General features: G+C 43.3%; 1 protein-coding gene across 2 annotated transcripts in view; it reads left to right on the forward strand.

Moving 5' to 3' along the window:
* The window catches only part of KIF13B (kinesin family member 13B), a 216,976-nt gene that overhangs the window by 169,506 nt on the left and 28,182 nt on the right, over window positions 1–19,288 (forward strand). The window contains exons 33-37 of one of the 2 annotated variants that reach the window (XM_051842522.2): window positions 1,352–1,504; window positions 1,952–2,029; window positions 3,614–3,667; window positions 12,108–12,128; window positions 18,201–18,312. In XM_051842522.2, coding sequence (XP_051698482.2) covers window positions 1,352–1,504; window positions 1,952–2,029; window positions 3,614–3,667; window positions 12,108–12,128; window positions 18,201–18,312 — 418 coding nt within the window. The remainder of the gene's footprint in view (window positions 1–1,351; window positions 1,505–1,951; window positions 2,030–3,613; window positions 3,668–12,107; window positions 12,129–18,200; window positions 18,313–19,288) is intronic. The other variant, XM_051842523.2, reaches the window with a different exon arrangement.

Here is a 19,288-nt window from a genome sequence, read left to right on the forward strand (position 1 = left end):
AAGAAAAGGGAAAAGAGAAACGTAAAGCTTACTGTGTAAGACCAGACTTAATAACGACGTAGAGACTCCCTTCAGCAGCCAGGCTTCGTCACAAAAGCCCTGAGTTCCTTGTGTGCTCATACCGCAGAAGCCAGGAGGGAAGTGGCAAAGGGACCCAGTCTCAGGCCAGAGCAGCAAGAGGCCGTTTATGTGTCTCCTTACAAAATCAGGATAACGTGTGTTCCCTGCAGACACTAGAAGTGTTCTGTGCTGTGCGGTGAGAAGAGTTCTCTGCCAGGAGCAGGGAGACCTGCGTTCTCTTCTTGCTTCCTTTGTTAATCCTGTGCCCTCCTTCCTTGGTCATCTCAGAAGTGAGAATGCTGCTTTTCTTCCTCGGGTATTGCAAGACTCAAATGAATTACTATAGGAGACAAAAATTTTTGAAAACTTAAGCCATCTTGTAAATCCTCTCATATTTTATCTATTCTAAGATTGAGTTAAAAATTTGTAAGTATGTTTCAAGTCGGAATGTGTCCATAATGAGTAGTATCTTCAAATTAATTGGCAGTTATTTTTTCCCTTATAAATTTGTTTTGTCTTATATATTCGATGGCATTTAAGATGCCCTGGCATATGGATGTGTTTTGCAATTTTTCTATTTTTATGAGAATTTCACTGGTAAATAAAGAATCTGCCTTTCCCTGAGAATAAATTGTTAATCTGCTTGAAATAATTAAATACATCAATAAAATGCCTCCTGGACTTGTGAATATCCCATTTATATATGAGCCAGCTCATGATGGAAGGAGCAGGGATGAACCGTACAAGACACACAGGGAATGAGAGCTGACCCTGTACTTCTCGTTTGGCTCCAGAGCTGCGGCTCAAGAGCAGTGGTAGAAGCTGTCTCATTCTGCAGATGGAACCCCGGGAGGCTGCTGAGGAGCAAGGGCTGAAGCCTAGCCCTTCTTCCCCCTGATTTCCGTCCTGAGTCTGCTTCCTGCTAGGGTGTTGGGATCCCACCCCCGTGAAGCTACTAACCCAGCTTCTCTGCCCTCCCTCTTGCTTCCCAGGAGTTCCCGGGGTGATAGGTTCCTAAAACATTGCTGTCCCAGGGTTATAGTTTTGGCTAGCCTACAGAATCCTTTCTAGCCAGTAATTGTTTCTTTTTCATGTTGGTTTGGTTTTAGTTTGCAATGGAAGTACATGGATTTTGAGTTCCAAAGGCTGATTTTAAAATGAGACTGTGGAATCGATTCTATTTGTTCAGAACTGTGTGTGTGTGTGTGTGTGTGTGCGCAGATTCAGAAGCTTTTATGGTGTTTTCCTCTGCAGAGTGCTTTGTTTTCATATACAACTTTCCATTCTTCAGGATGCGCAGGGAGTGGAGGAGCGAGAAGCGCTGGCCAGGATGGCAGCTAATGTTGAAAACCCTGCCTCTGCGGACTCGGAGGCATATATTGAAAAATATCTCAGAAGCGTGCTGGCTGTGGAGAACCTCCTGACTTTAGATCGTCTTCGCCAGGTTAGCCAAGAGCAAATAGAGTGGGTAGTGGTCGTCCTCAGCCAGCCTGATCTGGGTTTGACTTCCGCAGTTCACGATATTGTTGCATCTGAACTTCCAACGCAGGGGTGGGAGCCTTTTTTCTGCCAAGGGCCATTTGGGTATTTGTGATGTCATCCGGGGGCATGCAAAATTATCAACTTAAAAAATGAGCCTGCTGTAGACATACTGAATTTCAAGTCCCGCCTGTGGTTGCCTTGGCAGGGCCAAGCCAAATGATTTGGCAGGCCTTACATGGCCTGTGGGCTGGACATTCTTCATCCTTGTTCAGGAGGGTGTACTGTAATTAACTTTGAGTAATCCGGAGTGACTTTAGCCATTTGTCCATCTATTAGTGGGAGATCAAAGCTTCCTTGAGATAGGGTTGCCTTTGGGATGTGTCTCTTAAATGTGTTTTCTGATGCACAGGAAGTTGCAGTCAAGGAGCAGTTAACAGGAAAAGGGAAGCTGAATAGGAGGAGTATTAGTTCTCCAAATGTGAACAGAGTGAGTACATGGACTCCCCTTTCTACACTGTGCCCACAATAGCCTTTCACTGCTTTGTCCTTGGATCATGCATGCCCTGTACCTTTTAAATCTTACCTCAGCCGTCACTTCCTGCCCTGGACTGATTTAAGTGGCCTGTTCGTACCCCGCAGCATCTGTGCATACCTCTGCTGCTGCCCCTGATACTACCAGGGAAGCATCACTAGTAACTTCGAGATGCTTCTCATTTGTCTTCCTATCCCCACTGCCTGGCACAAACTGTAGGTGTTCAGTGAAGGCTTGTGGGACTGAACCAAAGCCAGGCAGGTGTTTTCTGGACTTAAATGAATTATGTTTCAGTTAAGAAGTCTGGACTAGGTTTAGAAATTCATTGCTTATAGGCCATCAGGGGAGTATAAATGAATTAAATGTTAGATTTGTATCATAATGGTGGCTTAAAATGTGTTGTTTTCTTAAAACATAGATGTAATTCATGTGCGTATTAAATGTGAAATGGATTCTTTGCAAAAGTGCTCATGGCCCCTTGGTTTATCTCTTCTTTCCTCATTTTTGATAGAGATGTCAATATGACATTACTGCGTTTGTGTTAACTCCATACCAAGACAAGACACAACACAAGGATGTATATCAAAGAGCAGCTCCATTAGCCTTAGCGTTCAAGGGGAGAGTGACAGGAAGGGTTTTTCCCTGATAGCCCATGTGGCCCCAAATCACTGTTGAATGACCTCACTAGTGACCTCACACTGGATGACTGGGACCATTCCCAGATACTCAGAAATACCACATTAATTCAAGGTAAATATCTTCTCATTCCTTTAGAAAATAACATTTAAAAATATACTGATAGGGGCAGGCACTGTGGCTCACTTGGCTAATCCTCCACCTGTGGTGCCGGCATCCCATATGGGCACCGAGTTCTAGTCCCGGTTGCTCCTCTTCCAGTCCAACTCTCTACTGTGGCCCGGGAGTGCAGTGGAGGATGGCCCAAGTGCTTGGGCCCCTGCACCCGCATGGGAGACCAGAAGGAGGCACCTGGCTCCTGGCTTCGTCCCAGTGTGGCGCCAGCCGTCGTGGCCATTTGAGGAGTGAACCAACAGAAGGAAGATCTTTCTCTCTGTCTCTCTCTCTCACTGTCTATAACTCTGTCAAAAATAAAAAAATAATTAAAATAAAATAATATACCAATAAATGTAGAGACTTGGTATTTGGGAACCTATAATTTAAATATATTGCAAATTTATATTTGCTCTAATACTCAGAGATAGGAGATGTAAGTTCAGGCCATGGTAGGATAACGAGTAACCTGGTGTCCTTTAAACAGAAGGGGATCAGTAGATGGACCATCTCTAATTGCAGCCAGTTCTTGGCTTGGCGTAGACAGGCTATCCAGATCTGATACAAACCCAGTCCAGTGTTTTTAATTTAACAAAGGCCACTGGTCTACAGCCTCGGTCTTGACAACCTCTCTGCTGCTGTGCAACTTTAACTTCTGCTGATTTGGTTTTCAAAACCTTGCACTTGCTGGGCCATGTGTGTATGCGCTTTTATACGTAAAGCCCTAATCTCCCTCTGTTTCTCCTCCAGCTCTCTGGAAGTCGACAAGATCTTATTCCATCATACAGTCTAGGCAGCAACAAGGTAAGTTTGTACCTGCTTCTGTCAGTTTTAAACCTCTTTCCCTTTCAACTTTAATTTCTCAAGTGTCACAAGATTCTGCACACCAGAATTCCTCATACTTACTGATACCAGTGAAAATGATTGGAAAGGGCTTAGAGTTCATTTCTTTTAACCTACCAGTTAAAATAAGGTTTATTAGATCCTGTTATTACTGGGGTTACAAAACAACTTTTTTTTGGCTAGCATCCATATTTCTGTCTAAACTTTTTCTTTGTATTTTATCAGAAAAAGAACTTAAGATCAGATTAATAGTGAATTATTGTTGCACTGATTGGAAATTTATGATGAATAAGAACATTATACCTAAAAGTTACTAGTATTTGTTAGAGGAAAGAAAAGTAAGAGAAGATAAATTTTGTTGGCTGGGATTTATTGTTAATACAGCTTTTCCCATTTAACAGAATTTTAAGGACAGTTTTATTTTCCCCCATCTCTAGATTCCACATCTGTAGATCCAGGCCACCTGCAGTGGGAAATACTTGGAAAAAAAAAGTCTTGCAGATGTACCGAACATGTTTAGACTTTTTTCCTAGTCATTATTGCCTACACAATATAAAAACTCTTTACATAGCATTTATATCCTATGAGGCGTTATAAGTCATCCGAGGGATGTTGGAAAGTATATGAGCAGATGTACAGAGTGATATGCAAATACTGTGCCGTTTAGGTGAGGGTCTCAAGCACCTGACAGTTTTGGAGCGCTGTTGCAGGGGGCAGCAGGTCCTAGAACTAGTCCTCTGCAAATAGCAAGGAATGATTCTAAATGACTCATTTTTATTACCTTTAATGTTTTTAGTGATGATTGTACATTTTACGGACTACAGTGTGATATTTCAATACGTGTGCGTGGTGTAAAACAAGATACTCAGCATTTCCCTTTCTTTGACACTCCTTTATGATTGGAGGCTTGGAGCTTCTTTCATTTGTTCCTGCAATATAGACCAGGTTTTTGTGCACTGCAGTGTCCTCACTGTGCTGTGTAACACCAGCAACTTCCTCCTTCCATCTCAGATCTGGTTCCCAGTGTCCCATCTCCCTCCATCCCTCCATCCCCCAATCCCTCAACCCTTCCCGGACCCTAGTTGTCACTATTCTGTGTTCAGAGTGAGCGTTTTTTTTTTTTTTTTTTTTTTTTTAATCTCCTACTTATGGGAGAACTTGGAGGTTTTTCTTGCTGAGTCTGGCTTATTTCACTTAACATGATGTCTTCCAGTTCCATACATTTTGTTGCAAATGACAGAATATCACTCTTTTAATGACTGAGTGGTATTCCATTATGTGAATGTACCACTTTTTCTTTATCCATTCATTGGATGACGGACACTTTGGTTGGTTCCATATCTTGGCTACTGTGAACAGTGTGCAGTAAACATGCTTTTGAGTACCCAGCAGTGAGAAGCTGGAGCATATGGCAGTTCTGTTTCTAGTTTTTTGAGAACTATGTTGTTTTCTGTAGTGGCTGTACTAATTTGCATTCCTAATAGCTGTGTAGAAGAGTTCCCCTTTTCCACATTGTCACCAGCATCTGTTACTGTCTTTGATAATGGCCATTCTAACAGGAGTGAAAAGGTGTCTCATTGTGGTTTTGATTTACATTTCCTTGAGGGCTAGTGATATTGAATTTTTTTTAAATGTATCTGTACTTCTTTTGAGAACTGTTTATCCAGGTCTTTTGTCCATATTTTAACTGGGTTGGTTGCTTTTAGTTGAGTTTTTTGAGTTTCTGATATATTCCGGGTATTAATCCTTTGTCAGATAAATAGATTGGTGCCATTTTCTCCCATTTTGTCAGGGATCTCTTCTCTGTTGCTCGTGTTCTTTGCTGTACAGAAACTTGGCTTGTGATCCCTCTTACCTAGCTTGCCTTTGTTGCTGTGCTTTTGGCACTGTCCTCACCAGAGCCTCGGACTGCTGCTCCCATGTTTTCATCTCCTCGTTTCATAGTTTTGGGTCTTACCAGCTTCCGCTGTTTTCCCAAGCACATTAGTATGGAGCTGGATTAGAAGTGGAGCAGCCAGAACTCAAACCAATGGCCATATGGGATCCTGGCATTAGAGACAGTGACTTAACCCTCTACCCGACAATGTCATACACTGGTCATATGGATTTTTTTCTTCATTCTATTGATGTGATTTATGACATAATTGATTTGTGAATGTTGAACCACCTTGCATCCCAATGTTAAATCCCACTTGATTGTAATGCATGATCTTTTTTATGGAGTGTTGGATTAATTTTGCTAGTATTTTGTTGAGGATTTTTGCATCTGTTCATCAAGGATATTGATCTGTGGTTCTCTTTTTGTGTTGTGACTTTGATTTTGTTATCACAGTAATGCTAGCTCAAAAAATTTGGCAGAATTCCATCCTTTTCATCATTTTGGAATAGTTTGGAAAATATTGGAGTTGGTGGTTCTTTAAAAGTTTTGTTAAGCAGGCCGGCGCCGTGGCTCAATAGGCTAATCCTCCACCTTGCGGCGCCGGCACACTGGGTTCTAGTCCCGGTTGGGGCGCCGGATTCTGTCCCGGTTGCCCCTCTTCCAGGCCAGCTCTCTGCTATGGCCAGGGAGTGCAGTGGAGGATGGCCCAGGTGCTTGGGCCCTGCACCCCACGGGAGACCAGGAAAAGCACCTGGCTCCTGGCTCCTGCCATTGGATCAGCGCGGTGCACCGGCTGCAGCAGCGGCCATTGGAGGGTGAACCAACGGCAAAGGAAGACCTTTCTCTCTCTGTCTCTCTCTCACTGTCCACTCTGCCTGTCAAAAAAAAAAAAAAAAAAAAAAAAAGTTTTGTTAAGCTATCAGGTCCTGGACATTTCTTTGATGTAAGACTTTTTTTAAAAGATTTATTTATTTATTTGAAAGAGTTACACAGAGAAGGAGAGGCAGAGAGAAAGAGAGAGAGAGGGAGGTCTTCCATCCGCTGGTTCCCTCCCCAATTGGCTGCAATGGCCGGAGCTGTGCTGACCTGAAGCCAGGAGCCTGGAGCCTCCTCCAGATCTTTCATGAGGGTGTAGAGGCCCGAGGACTTGGGCCATCTTCTACTGCTTTCCCAGGCCATAGCAGAGAGCTGAATTGGAAGTGGAGCAGTTGGTGCTCCAGCTGGTGCCCATATGGGATGCCGGCACTTCAGGTGGCTGCTTTACCCTTTATGCCACAGTGCTGGCCCCGATGAAAGATTTTTAATTACTGGTTCAAGCTCAATACTTGTTAAAAGCCTGTGTAGATTTTCTGTGTATTTAATCTTGGTGGGTTATATGTATCCAGGAATTTATCCATTTCTTTGAGGTTTTCCAGATTGTTGTTCATAGTAATTATATTTCTGTGGAGTTGGCTGTAATGTCTCCTTTTTCATCTCTAATTTTGAGTTTTCCTTTTTTTGTTAGTGTGGTTAAAGATTGGTCTATTTTGTTGTCAAAAAGCTACCTTTTCATTTGTTGATCTATTTTTTTTTCAATTCATTGATTTCTGCTTTGATCATTTCTTGCCACCTGCTAATTTGGGGTTGGGTTTTGTTTGTTTTTAAAAGGCAGAGTCACAGAGGGGGGAAAAGATGGAAATCTTCCATCCACAGGTTCACTCCCCAAATGACCACACTGGCCAGGGCTGAGCCACTCTGAAGCCAGGAGCTTCATTTGGATCTCCTGTGTTGGGTGGCAAGGACCTAAGGGCTCCGGCCATCTGCTGCTGCTTTCCTAAACTATTAACAGGGAGCTGGATCAGAAGTGAAGCAACTAGGACACAAACCAGTGCTCATATAGGGTGCTGTTGTTGCAGGCTGTAGCTTAACTCATTAAGCCACAATGCTGGCCCTAGTTTGGTCTTTTCTAAATCCTTGAGATACATGGTTACATTGTTTGAGATATTTCTATATTTTAATGCATGTGTTTACTGCTATAAACTTTCTTAATACTACTGTTCCAGATTTCGATATATTGTATTATTACCATTTTCATTTGTTTCAAGACATTTTGTGAGTTCATTTTTAATTTCTTCAATGATCCATTGATTATTCAGGAACATGTTACTTTTCTTGTGTTTCTAAGTTTTCTTTTGTTCATTTCTAGTTTTATTCATTTATGGTCTTAGAAGATACATAGTTAAGATTTCAATTTCTTTTTAACCCACTGAGACCTGATTTGTGGCCTAATACAAGATCTCTTCTAGAAAATGTTCCTTGTGCCATTGGGAAGAACGTATATTCCGTAGCTTAGATGAAATGTCCTGTTATTGTTGTTAGGTCCAGGGAACATCCTGCTGTTAAAAGTCCTGTGAAATCATTTGGTCTGGTCCTTCCAAGGCCACAACAGGCAGAACTTGAAATTCAATAAACCTATAGCAGGCTAATTTTTAAGTTGATAATTTTGTGTGGCCCATGAATAATGTTAAAGTATCCACATGGTTATTGGCAGAAAAAAGATTCCTCATTCTTGCTATGGTTCAACTCTGATTTAACTGTTGATTTTGTGTCAGGATGAAGTGTCCATTGATAACTTTTATTGTATTGGAATCTTTCTCTGCCTATAGGTCTAATAATATCTGATTTATATATTTGGCTGCTATTGTGTTGGTTGCATGTATATTTGTGACTGTTATGTCTTGCTGAATCCATTCCTTAATCAATATGGAATGCCCTTCTTTGTCTCTCTGTCTCTCTTTTTAAAGATTTATTTACTTATTTGAAAGAGTCTGACAGAGAGCGAGAGAACGCGCACTAGCTTCCATCCACTGGTTCACTCCCTAGAGAGCCACACCAGGCAGGGCTGGGCCAGGCTGAAGCCAGGAACCAGGAGCTTCTTCCCAGTCTCCCACAAGGGTGACAGGGATCCAGACACTTGGGCCATCTGCTGCTGCTTTCCCCAGGCACTTTAGCAAGGAGCTAGAGCAGAAGTGGAGCTGTTGGGACTCAAGCTCACACAGGATGCCGGCATCACAGCTGGCAGCTTCAGTCACTGCACCACAATGCCGGCCCCTTCTTTGTCTCCTTTTTTTTTTTTTTATTTAAAGTCTTTTTTTAACTGATACGAGCGTAACTACTGCTGCTCAGTTTTGATTTCCATTTCCATAGAATGTACTTTTTTCTAATTTTTCACTTTTAGCTAATGTGTGTCTTTACCTCTGTGTCGAGTTTCTTTCCCCTCCCCTCCCCTATTTATTTATTTATTTGAAAGGCAGAGTTACTTAGAGGCAGAAGCAGAGAAAGAGATTTTCTATCTGCTTGTTCACTCCCCAAATGGCTGCAATGGCCGGAGCTGGGCTGATCTGAAGCCAGGAGCCTGGAGCTTCTTCCCGGTCTCCCATGTGGGTGCAGGGGCGCAAGTACTTGAGCCATCTTTCTCTGCTTTCCCAGGCCATAGTAGAGAGCTGGATTGGAAGTGGAGCAGCTAGGACTTGAACCAGCGCCCATATGGGTTGCTGGTACTGCAGGCAGTGGCTTTACCCACTAGGCAGAGGCATTGGCCCCTGTATTGAGTTTCTTATAGGCAACATGTAGTTAGGTTAAATCCATTCTGTTGACCTATTTCTTTTTTCTGGGGTATTTAATCCATTTGCATTTTCAAGATCAATAATAATAATAACTATTGTCCTTTTAGTGGTTGCTAACTAATTGTTTTATACCTTCTGTTTCTTTCTGCCTCTCATAATTTATCTTTGTGTTTTGGTACCTTCCTATCATGATAAGGTTGAATTATCTTTCTGTTTTGTGTGTCTGTTGTGTTAGTTTTCTATTGTGTGTTTTCATGATGGTTATTTCTAATGTAGGAATCCCTTTAGGATTTTTTGTAGTGGTGATCTGATAGTGATGAATTCTCTAAGTTTTTGCTTGTGTGCAAAATACTTTATTTCTCCTTAATTTCTAAAGAATAGCTTCTCTGGATAATATTCTTAGCTGCAAGATTTTTTTAAAGACTTTGAATATATTATCCCACCATCTTGTGGCCTATGGGCTTTCTTCTAAGAAGTCTACTGGGTTTTCCTTTGTACATAACTTGACGTTTTTCTCTGTCTTTAGGATTTTCTCCTTGTCCTTAACTATAAAATGCCTTGGAGAAGGTCTTTTTTGGTTGAGTCTGGTTGGGATCCTCTGAGCTTCCTGTATCTGGATGTCCATATCTCTTTCAAGATGTGGGAATTTTTCAACTGTTCTGTGTTCTCAATGCCCCTTTCCTGCAGGTATGCCTATAATGTGAATATGTGTTTGCTTACTGTCCCATGTGTCTTGTCGGCTTCTTCAGTTCTTTTTGTCTGCCTGTGTTGTTTTAGAAGTCTTGTCCTCAAGATCAGGAATTCTTTGACTTTGTTCTGTTGTTGCAGCTTCAGTTGTATTTTTATTTCATTGAAGTTTTCAGTTTGAAAATTTTTGGTTTGTTCTTTTTAATGAATTTGGTGAATTTCTCATTCTTATTGTGAATTGTCTCTCTGTATTCTCTTGTATCTCATTGCGTTCCCTTGGTATCGTTGTTAATTCTGTTTCAGGCATTTCATAGGTTGCTTCAAATCAAGATTTAATTCTTGAGAGCTGTTTTGTTTTGGAGATGTTATGCTTCCTTTGTTCTTTATTTTTACTCTGTCCCAACATTGAAGTCTGCACATCTGGCATAACAGTTCCTTCTTCAAGGAGTGGCTTTCATTGGATTCTCAGATGGAATGCAGGGTATGAGTAGAGCACAGAAGTGTAACCTCTGATTCCTCTTTTTTTTTTTTTAAGCTATTTTTAAAGATTTATTTTATTTATTTGAAAGAGTTACAGAGAGAGGTAGAGCTAGAGACAGAAATCTTCCATCCGTTGGTTCACTCCACAGATGGCCGCAATGGCCTGAGCTGCGCTGATCCGAAGGCGCTGATCCGAAGGCAGAATCCGGGAGCTTCTTCTGGGTCTCCCATGCAGGTGCAGGGGCCCAAGGACTCGGGCCACCCCCCACTGCTTTCCCAGATCATAGCAGAGAGCCGGATGGGAAGAGGAGCAGCCGGGACACGAACTGGTGCCATGTGGGACACCGGAGCTTCAGGCCAGGGCTTTAACCCCCTGCGCCACAGCGCTGGCCCCAGCTCTGATGTCTTCAATGCAGTCAGTGTCAGCAGTGTCCATAGGTGCTACAGTTGTCAAATCCATCAGTTTGTGCAGATGGATATGTGACTTTGAAGTGGATGTAGGCTTCCAAAGCTGTGTGCACTCAGTCCCTAGAGAGTTGGGTGTCAGTCACATCAGATTTTGTGATGGCTATAGCCATGTTCTTTGACCTAGAATGAGCTGTCCCCTTATCCTGCCAGTCAGACATCAACAGCTGTGGCCCTGGAACTGTGTGTGATGTGTATCAACCTTCTGCAAGTCCTCCTGGGAGGATAGGATCAGGGTGATGCTGGGACTTGGAGCACCAGAAGCCTTAGTGCCAGCAAGGGAGAGTGTGAACTAGGTCTTGCTATGGCCTCATGGAATGAATACAGATTTTGTAGGGGATTGTGAATTGGAAGGCATGGGTCTGGATCCAGTGGAATGCAAATAGGGTCCGCTGCAGGTAATGAGAAGCATCCTCACTATGTTCTTGACTTGAAACCTAAATGTGTTATAAGCACTACCTGTAATGGTGTTCCTTAGGATTGAATAGTGTTTCAATTGATATACAGGTGATCGAAATCCTGTTAAATCCTTACCATGATGATGCTAACCCATAGGAAATGATAATGAAGCAATCCCACTTTTCCTCGAACTTTTTGAAGCAGCTTCCCCCTCCCAACTCAGTGTACAAGGGTTTCACTGCAGCATTGTTTATATTGACAGAGGATTGGATGCAAACTAAATGTCTGTCATTGTGGTCTTGTTAATACATCGCACACAAGTGTGCATACACACACACACACACACACACAAAGAAGTACATGGAATACTATACAATTGTAAACATGGTGGGAAACCCCTCCAGGTCCTAAAATAGAACTGTTGCCCATATATATGTAGGAATTAAAGTGCAAAGCAGTCTGCTGCTATTTGTATGTTAGGAGGAGGGAACGAGGGAAGTGAGACTGTGTTTACATCTGTAGGCTAAGCTACATCTGTAAGGCTAGGGAAGAAGCAGGTGCCACTGGTCAGTTTGAGGTGTGAGGGGAGGGAGCAAGAGTGGGGTGGACACCCGGGGGAACTCCTCACTGGATACCTTTTCTATTCTGCTTTTGTACCATGCTGACGGATTTAATGTTGAAACTCTTATTATCCAACCATTTAGAATGGTTTGTTTGAAGTTTATGTTCATTTATAATTAGTGTATCGAGAAGGTTTCTAGTTGATTTATTTTGAACAATTTGTGTAAAATCCTAAAGGAGTAATGACTAAAGAAACTGCTGTTTCAGAAATCTCAGACTCATGTTTGTTTTTTCTTTTCTTTTGGGAACTTCATGCAATCCTCAGTTTTCAGAGATCCAGGGAGAGGTAATTCATCCATTAGGTTTTCCTAATGAGTGGGATACAACTAGTATCCTACTACCTAAAACTTGTCATACTTGCTATAACCTATAGAATATGAATTCATTGTTAAGTGAAATTTTTATAAATTGACTAACCTGGATATGTACCAACTCTTGACCTTTTGTAAAAATAACTTTAGTAGTCAGTATATATGATTATTTGCAAATGTTCCTGTTGCCTGGGTCTAAGGCTATTTTTAAAGGTATCTGTCAGGGCCGGCGCTGCGGCTCACTAGGCTAATCCTCCGCCTTGCGGCACCGGCACACTGGGTTCTAGTCCCGGTCGGGGCGCCGGATTCTGTCCCGGTTGCCCCTCTTCCAGGCCAGCTCTCTGCTGTGGCCAGGGAGTGCAGTGGAGGATGGCCCAAGTGCTTGGGCCCTGCACTCCAATGGGAGACCAGGAGAAGCACCTGGCTCCTGCCTTCGGATCAGCGCGGTGCGCCGGCCATAGCGCGCCGACCGGGGCGGCCATTGGAGGGTGAACCAACGGCAAAGGAAGACCTTTCTCTCTGTCTCTCTCTCTCACTGTCCACTCACCTTTTTTTTTTTGACAGGTAATCTGTCAAAAATAACCAGCAATTAAGGTGTCTTGTTAAACTTAACATATTCTGGACCATGAGCTGGAATTAACACATATTAGATAAATATACTAGTAAATATTTGGGGATCCATAAGGGTGGATAGAGCATAAAATGAAAGAAAATAAAAAAGGCAGACATGCTCTGGGCATTCTTTGGACTCTGGGTTTTTGCTTAGACCATCTTGATTTCTTTCCTTGCGTGAAATTATTTAATGTCCAGGAGCATTGAGTTTATCCTGGATGTGATGATGCTGAAAATGATAGAAAGTACATATTGAAATAAATGAAATTCCTAATTACATTAGCTACATCTGCCTTCCTGACTCATGTGGGGCTGATTCTATGCTCTCTGCTTCCATTAGTGTATGTGTCTACCTCTCTGTCATGGATTTCAAACTAGAATTTGATTTCGGCATCTGAGGGGCTGTGTCTTCTACATCATGTCACATACCGTGTGACATTCTGCTTCATGTCGAGAAGCAGGGAGTCCGCTGGATTGTTCTTGTTTCCCTTTCTATCTTGTTAATTTCAGAGACTCATCCATCCGGGGCGAGGGTGCAGGAGTTGCGAGCAGACTTGTCTGATAGGATCAGGGCTACTGAGAGTGTTGGAGGAAGTAGCAGTGTTCCTAAAACGAGCTCATGGTTTGGGCTGATAACACTTTGAATTAGGCCAGCCTTGACCTGCATTCCCCTTAGTTATTGGTGCTTCCTGCATCTTAAAGACTGAACTCCTCCAAGATTGAACTAATAAATGAATTCATCTTCAAAAACATAGAATTTTAAATTCACTTTTGAGCCTAAAATCAATCTTGGGATGTCTTTCAATTAAAAATATAAACTATGACCCCTAATTGAAGTGATGTTGCTATTTACTGTTACTGGATGTGTCATCATTATGGTAAAGCCTTTTTTATAGGTATAATAAAAACATAGCAGGCTTTTTATGGCCATCTACCAACTGATATTTAGGTGTAGAATTAATTCCATTGTGGTGTCCATCTTTCCACCTTAACATTGCCTGTATGTTGAGATCTTTTGCAATGTAAGGAATGCTGTCAACAGAAATATTGTTACTTTGAAAACCATTTTAGAGGAAGTTATATTTTTAATAAGTTGATAAAGTAGGGAATTTTTCATTTTCTGATAGTTTTTCATGAAATTAAAATTAGTCAATAGCTTGAATGAGTATTCTGTTAACAAAACAGAATTGTGTATTTTGGCTACATCACCTTCCTGAAAACTGTAATTATTTAGTGTAGCACTGCTCCAGGCTGATGCCAACCATGAGTCACTTCTTCTTTAGATGCATTAGAAGCTACCTTTGGACCTGAAATGTCACTGGCACTTTTCTTTATTTGCCTCTTTGTCATTTTCCTGATAAAAACCAGACCCTTTTACGGAAAACCCAAAGAATTTGTCTCTGGCAGAGGAGCAGAAACAGGAAAACTAGGTGCCCACAGGGAGCAAGTCACATCCTCAAGTTGGCTAAGAGCCTTGTATGCTGTTGCCTCTAAGCGTGGTATGCACTGCAAATGATTGCTGTATCAACTCGGACTGTCTTTGAACTCCCCCTAATAGGACAAATAACCCTTGATAAGTGTGAGGCTAACTTGGAGATCCAAACAAGGCTGGAACCTTGTCTTTTTGTCCTCCTTGTGACTGATTGTGACGACTGGTAGATGTGCAGAATGTTAGAGACTGAGCTTTTGAGATTCCAGGTGGTGTAGGGAGTGGATTGCTGTGGTGGAGGTAAGGAAACACTGCACTCAGTCATTTTTAGATCTTAACTATTTATGAGAGCTAAATGTTACCCTGTCTTGCTGCTCATAGTCCTGAGTTCATCTTCCTTTGAACTACTGGGTTGCCTCATTTGTTTTCCCCAATATGTCAATAAAGGGAGGATAGGCTGAGGTCAGCCATGCATATAAAAGTTACTGGAGAGACAGTAATCGCCTTATCCTAAGGGACAGAGCGTGTAGCTAGACCCTGGACAACAGGCAGTGCAGGAGAGAAAGAACGAGGGCAGGGTTTCAGCGAGCGTTCCCCTGAGAGCTGGGCATCAGAGGAGAGACGAGTGTCGTGCTGCCCAGTCATCCTTGGAAGCAGAGCCCATTGCGTGCCTTGAGACTTCCGTCACAGGGCAGTCAGACCTCAGAACAGGTAGCAGGTGAGATTGCTCAAGGCTGCCAGGACTGTGACCGTGGCTGGTGGAGGTGCTGCGTGTCCCAAGTATGGTACGTCCTTTCAGGTGCTGTCACGTGTAGTGTGGGAGTGTCTGGCTGGAAGCGCTGCTTCCTTGATACATAGTGACTGGGCAGGAGTGCCAGCTGGGAAGCGTTCTGTGGGTAGCTGGCGGAGCCCCGAGTGTGCCTTGGGGAAGAGGTGACACCTCAATTTGTCGCCAGATAACTCAGTATCACACGGCCTGGGTGATTACTCTGGATCAGCCACTCATTGTCCTAAAGGACAGAGTGCAACTATGTGAGCCACCCAACAAGGAAGAAAATCTCAAATGAGAAAAGAAATGTATTCTCTAAGTTGTCTTTGGAGCAGCCTTGTGTGAGCTGATATAGCAAACAGCCTGGGTCTTGTCATCCTTTGAGATGCTCCAAAGATTATTGACCTCAGTGTTCAGTCGCCTGATTGTGATATCCAGGGTGCACAAAGCTGCAGTTTCCTAGACAGGTAATTAAATTTAAATGCAGAAAACATTAGCAAAGCATTGAAGTATGTAAATCAGCATGAAGTCCGTAGTAACACGAGTGCTCCTACAGTGAAGGATTGCGGAACTCATGTTCTCCCCACCACGTGCTCCTGTCTGTTTTGTTTTCCGTGCTTCCTAATGAAGGCAGAACATCAAACCGGTTTTTGAGATGACGTCAAGTGCTGAGAGAGTTCGTAGGGAAAAGTGGCGTTCTCCGAGGCAAACAGGATCCAGGTCACTTAGGGCTGATTGATTTTATGATCAGTGCTTAGATTGCTGCTAAAAGCAGATAGGTTTCCAATACATATCTGAAACCCTGAAACCCGAGAGGGCTTTCCAGCTCCATCCATCTTCACGAGCAGCGCAGAACTCACTGTTTCCATTCTGACTTCCAGGCGGTTGTGAAGAAAACTGGAGTTAACTGTTGAGGGCACTCGTTAGAGGCATGCTGGCTTAAAGTCATATTATATTACCACAGTTAAACTGTAGTAAAAACCATCAGTGATTATCAGAGGATCAGAGGGAACTTAAAGCATTTAAAAGATTTGCATCTATGGCCGGCGCCGCGGCTCACTAGGCTAATCCTCCGCCTTGCGGCACCGGCACACCGGGTTCTAGTCCCGGTTGGGGCGCCGGATTCTGTCCCGGTTGCCCCTCTTCCAGGCCAGCTCTCTGCTGTGGCCAGGGAGTGCAGTGGAGGATGGCCCAAGTGCTTGGGCCCTGCACCCCATGGGAGACCAGGAGAAGCACCTGGCTCCTGCCCTTGGATAGGCGCGGTGTGCCGGCCGCAGTGCGGTGGCCATTGGAGGGTGAACCAACGGCAAAAGGAAGACCTTTCTCTCTGTCTCTCTCACTGTCCACTCTGCCTGTCCAAAAAAAAAAAAAAAAAAAAAAGATTTGCATCTCTTAGTGTTTGTTCTTTATTTTTTGTACGAGAAATGTGTGCTTGGGGTTTCATTCTTTCCATAGGACTGATGTTAGCAGTATCTTGGTGACATCACCATTGTGATGGCTTAACCCAGGTTTTCCGATGCTCATTTATTCCATCACCTGACTGGCATTGTTCTTCTTTCTTTATTTTTATTTGAGAGGCAGAGTTAGATTTTCCATCCACTGGTTCACTCCCCAAATGGCTGCAATGGCCAGGGGTGGACCAGGCTGGAGCTAGGTGCTTCTTCTGGATCTCCCACATGGGTTCAGTGGCCCAAGCACTTGGACCATCTTCTACTGCTTTCCCAGTCGCATTAGTAGGGAGCTGGATCAGAAGTGGAGCCGTCGGGACTCGAACTAGTGCCCATACAGAATGTCAGCTCTGCAAGCAGCAGCTTAACCTGCTACACCACAGCGCCAGCCACCTGGCATTTTTCTTGTACCGCACAGTGAATTCTCTTTCATGGGAACTTAGAAAATAAGTTGAGACTGCAGTAAAAGTTGTTAATTCACAGGTTTCCATAATTGAGAACTTGTGATTATTTGACTTGGGTTTAACTGGAATTTACCTTGAATATCTAAGAAAACGGAGACACTTGGTAACAGGCTAAGCATTCCCACTGCAGGGCCCTGTGTGAGTGGGTGGAATGCCCACTCTGGACCTGTCTCTCCTGGAGCGTGTGCTTCCGCCTGCTCCTCCCTGGCAATAATAGCTTTGTGCTCCATTATCAATGGAAAAGCTGAAGTGAGAAGAATGTCCTGAGGCACTAGAGCAGAGGAGTCCTCAAACAGAACTTAGGGGAGAATTTATTTCCAAACAAATGCCTTCACGTATCCATCCTTTGTGGGGAGGCACACGAGGTAGTAGTAGAAGCCTTAGTGGGGCTGGCACTGTGGCATAGCTGGTAAAACCACCACCTGCAGTGCCAACATCCCATGTTGGCACTAGTTCGAACCCTGGCTACTCCATTCCTGATCCAGCTCCTTGCTATAGCCTGGGAAAGCAGTAGAAGATGGCCCAAGTGTTTGGGCTCCTACACCTGTGTGGGAGACTCCGAAGAAGCTCCTGGCTTCTGATCAGCCCAGCTCCAGCTGTTGTGGACATCTGGGGAGTGAACCAGTGGATGGAAGACCTCTCTCTCTTCTCTCTCTCTCTGCCTCTACCTTTCTGTAACTCTGCCTTTCAAATGAATAAATAATTTTTTTTAAAAAAAAAGATTTGATTCATTAAAAGAAAAAACCTTAGGATGGAACTCACTGGGAGGTCGTAACTTACAAAGTGGAAGGGTGACCCGAATGCATTAAGGCATTGAACATTATGAGCGAGTATAAGAAGAAAACCCCTTACATAATCAGATTTATCATGTCCTATAAGGAGAATAAAGCTTCAGTAATGTATAAGCTCTTTTCCTGAGTATCTTTTTTTTTTTTTTTTTGGATAGGCAGAGTTAGAGAGAGAGAGAGAGAAAGAAAGGAAGGCCTTCCTTCTGTTGGTTCACTCCCCAAATGGCCACTACGGCTGGCGCGCTGTGCTGATCCAAAGCCAGGAGCCAGGTGCTTCCTCCTGGTCTCCCATGTGGGTGCAGGGCCCAAGCACTTGGGCCATCCTCCACTGCCCTCCTGGGCCACAGCAGAGAGCTAGACTGGAAGAGGAGCTACCAGGACAGAATCCGGCGCCCCCACGGGGACTAGAACCTGGGGTGCCAGCACCACAGGCGTAGGATTAGCCAAGTGAGCCGTGGCGCCGGTCTTCCTGAATATCTTTAAGCCTTTTGCTGATTGATTAATTTGAAACAAAATAATGGTTTTTGTCCTTGCTAGGGCCGGTGGGAAAGTCAACAGGATGTATCCCAAACAGCAGTTTCCAGAGGAATGGCTCCAGTCCCCCCAGCCCTCTCTGTGTGTCCCCCAAATAACCATTCCCCAGAACCAGGTGAGTTGTCTTTTCATTTGTCAATCACTGTCATGAAAAAGTGATTTCCTGCCGGGTAACCACTAGTTTATTATGTCCATATGGGTTTTTCTCCCTCTTGTCTTAACATGTTGAGCTACACAGATTTTGGTTTGTTAAATTTATGTTGTGTTCCTTCTTGTACATTGCTGTCCCATAAGCCAAGTTCTTGTACAAAAAGACTTCTATGCATTCGTATTCCCATGAGGTTTTTGAAACCCAAAGCTCACCCTGTGTTTCTTATAAAGTGGTGGTTAGATCCACAGCCTTGACCAGATGCAGGTGAATCCGAGCGTATGCGTAGAGAGGAGCCTGAAGACACGGATGCCTGACTGTCTCTTGTTTGGTGACGTGTGAAGCCTTTGATTATCGTCCAGCGTTTAATTAAGGATCATCCTCTGTAGAATGTTAGCTGAACTTGTTAGAAAGTTCTAGATTGTGCATTTTTTTCCTCAGCACTAAGATGATTATATTCTTCTGACCCTGTATTCTTCCTAAGTATTGTATATTTATCATCCTCTTTGATTTCTCTCTTCCCTGTTGTTGTCTTCTTGTGAATTATTTGACTTTTCTGAACTAAATTGTAATGTATTCACATTAAAGCTATCTCTTTGCTTTATTTTTTTAGTGATGACTTTCATGATTCAATGTATTTCCTTCTCCAGCCTACTTAAAGTTGCTGTTTTACTATTTTATGTAAAACGTAGAAGCCTCTCAGTGGTGCGGGTCTGTTTCCCAATTGTATGGCCAGTGCATGTGGAGACCTTTCAGTGGTTTTGTGGAGTAGAGCTTTAGGCGGGAAGCGCACTTCCGTTCAGGCAGAACGTGAATGTTCCTAAGGTTCTTTGCCTGACTTTTTAAAGAGTGAATGTGGATGCAGCTTTTTACCACCTGTGACTTGGATTAGGTCTTCCTGTAAACTAATAAGGGGGCAGAAATGTTGCATCATAGGTATTGT

The sequence above is a fragment of the Oryctolagus cuniculus genome, chromosome 2, assembly GCF_964237555.1.
Source record: "Oryctolagus cuniculus chromosome 2, mOryCun1.1, whole genome shotgun sequence".
Classification (NCBI taxonomy): domain Eukaryota; kingdom Metazoa; phylum Chordata; class Mammalia; order Lagomorpha; family Leporidae; genus Oryctolagus; species Oryctolagus cuniculus.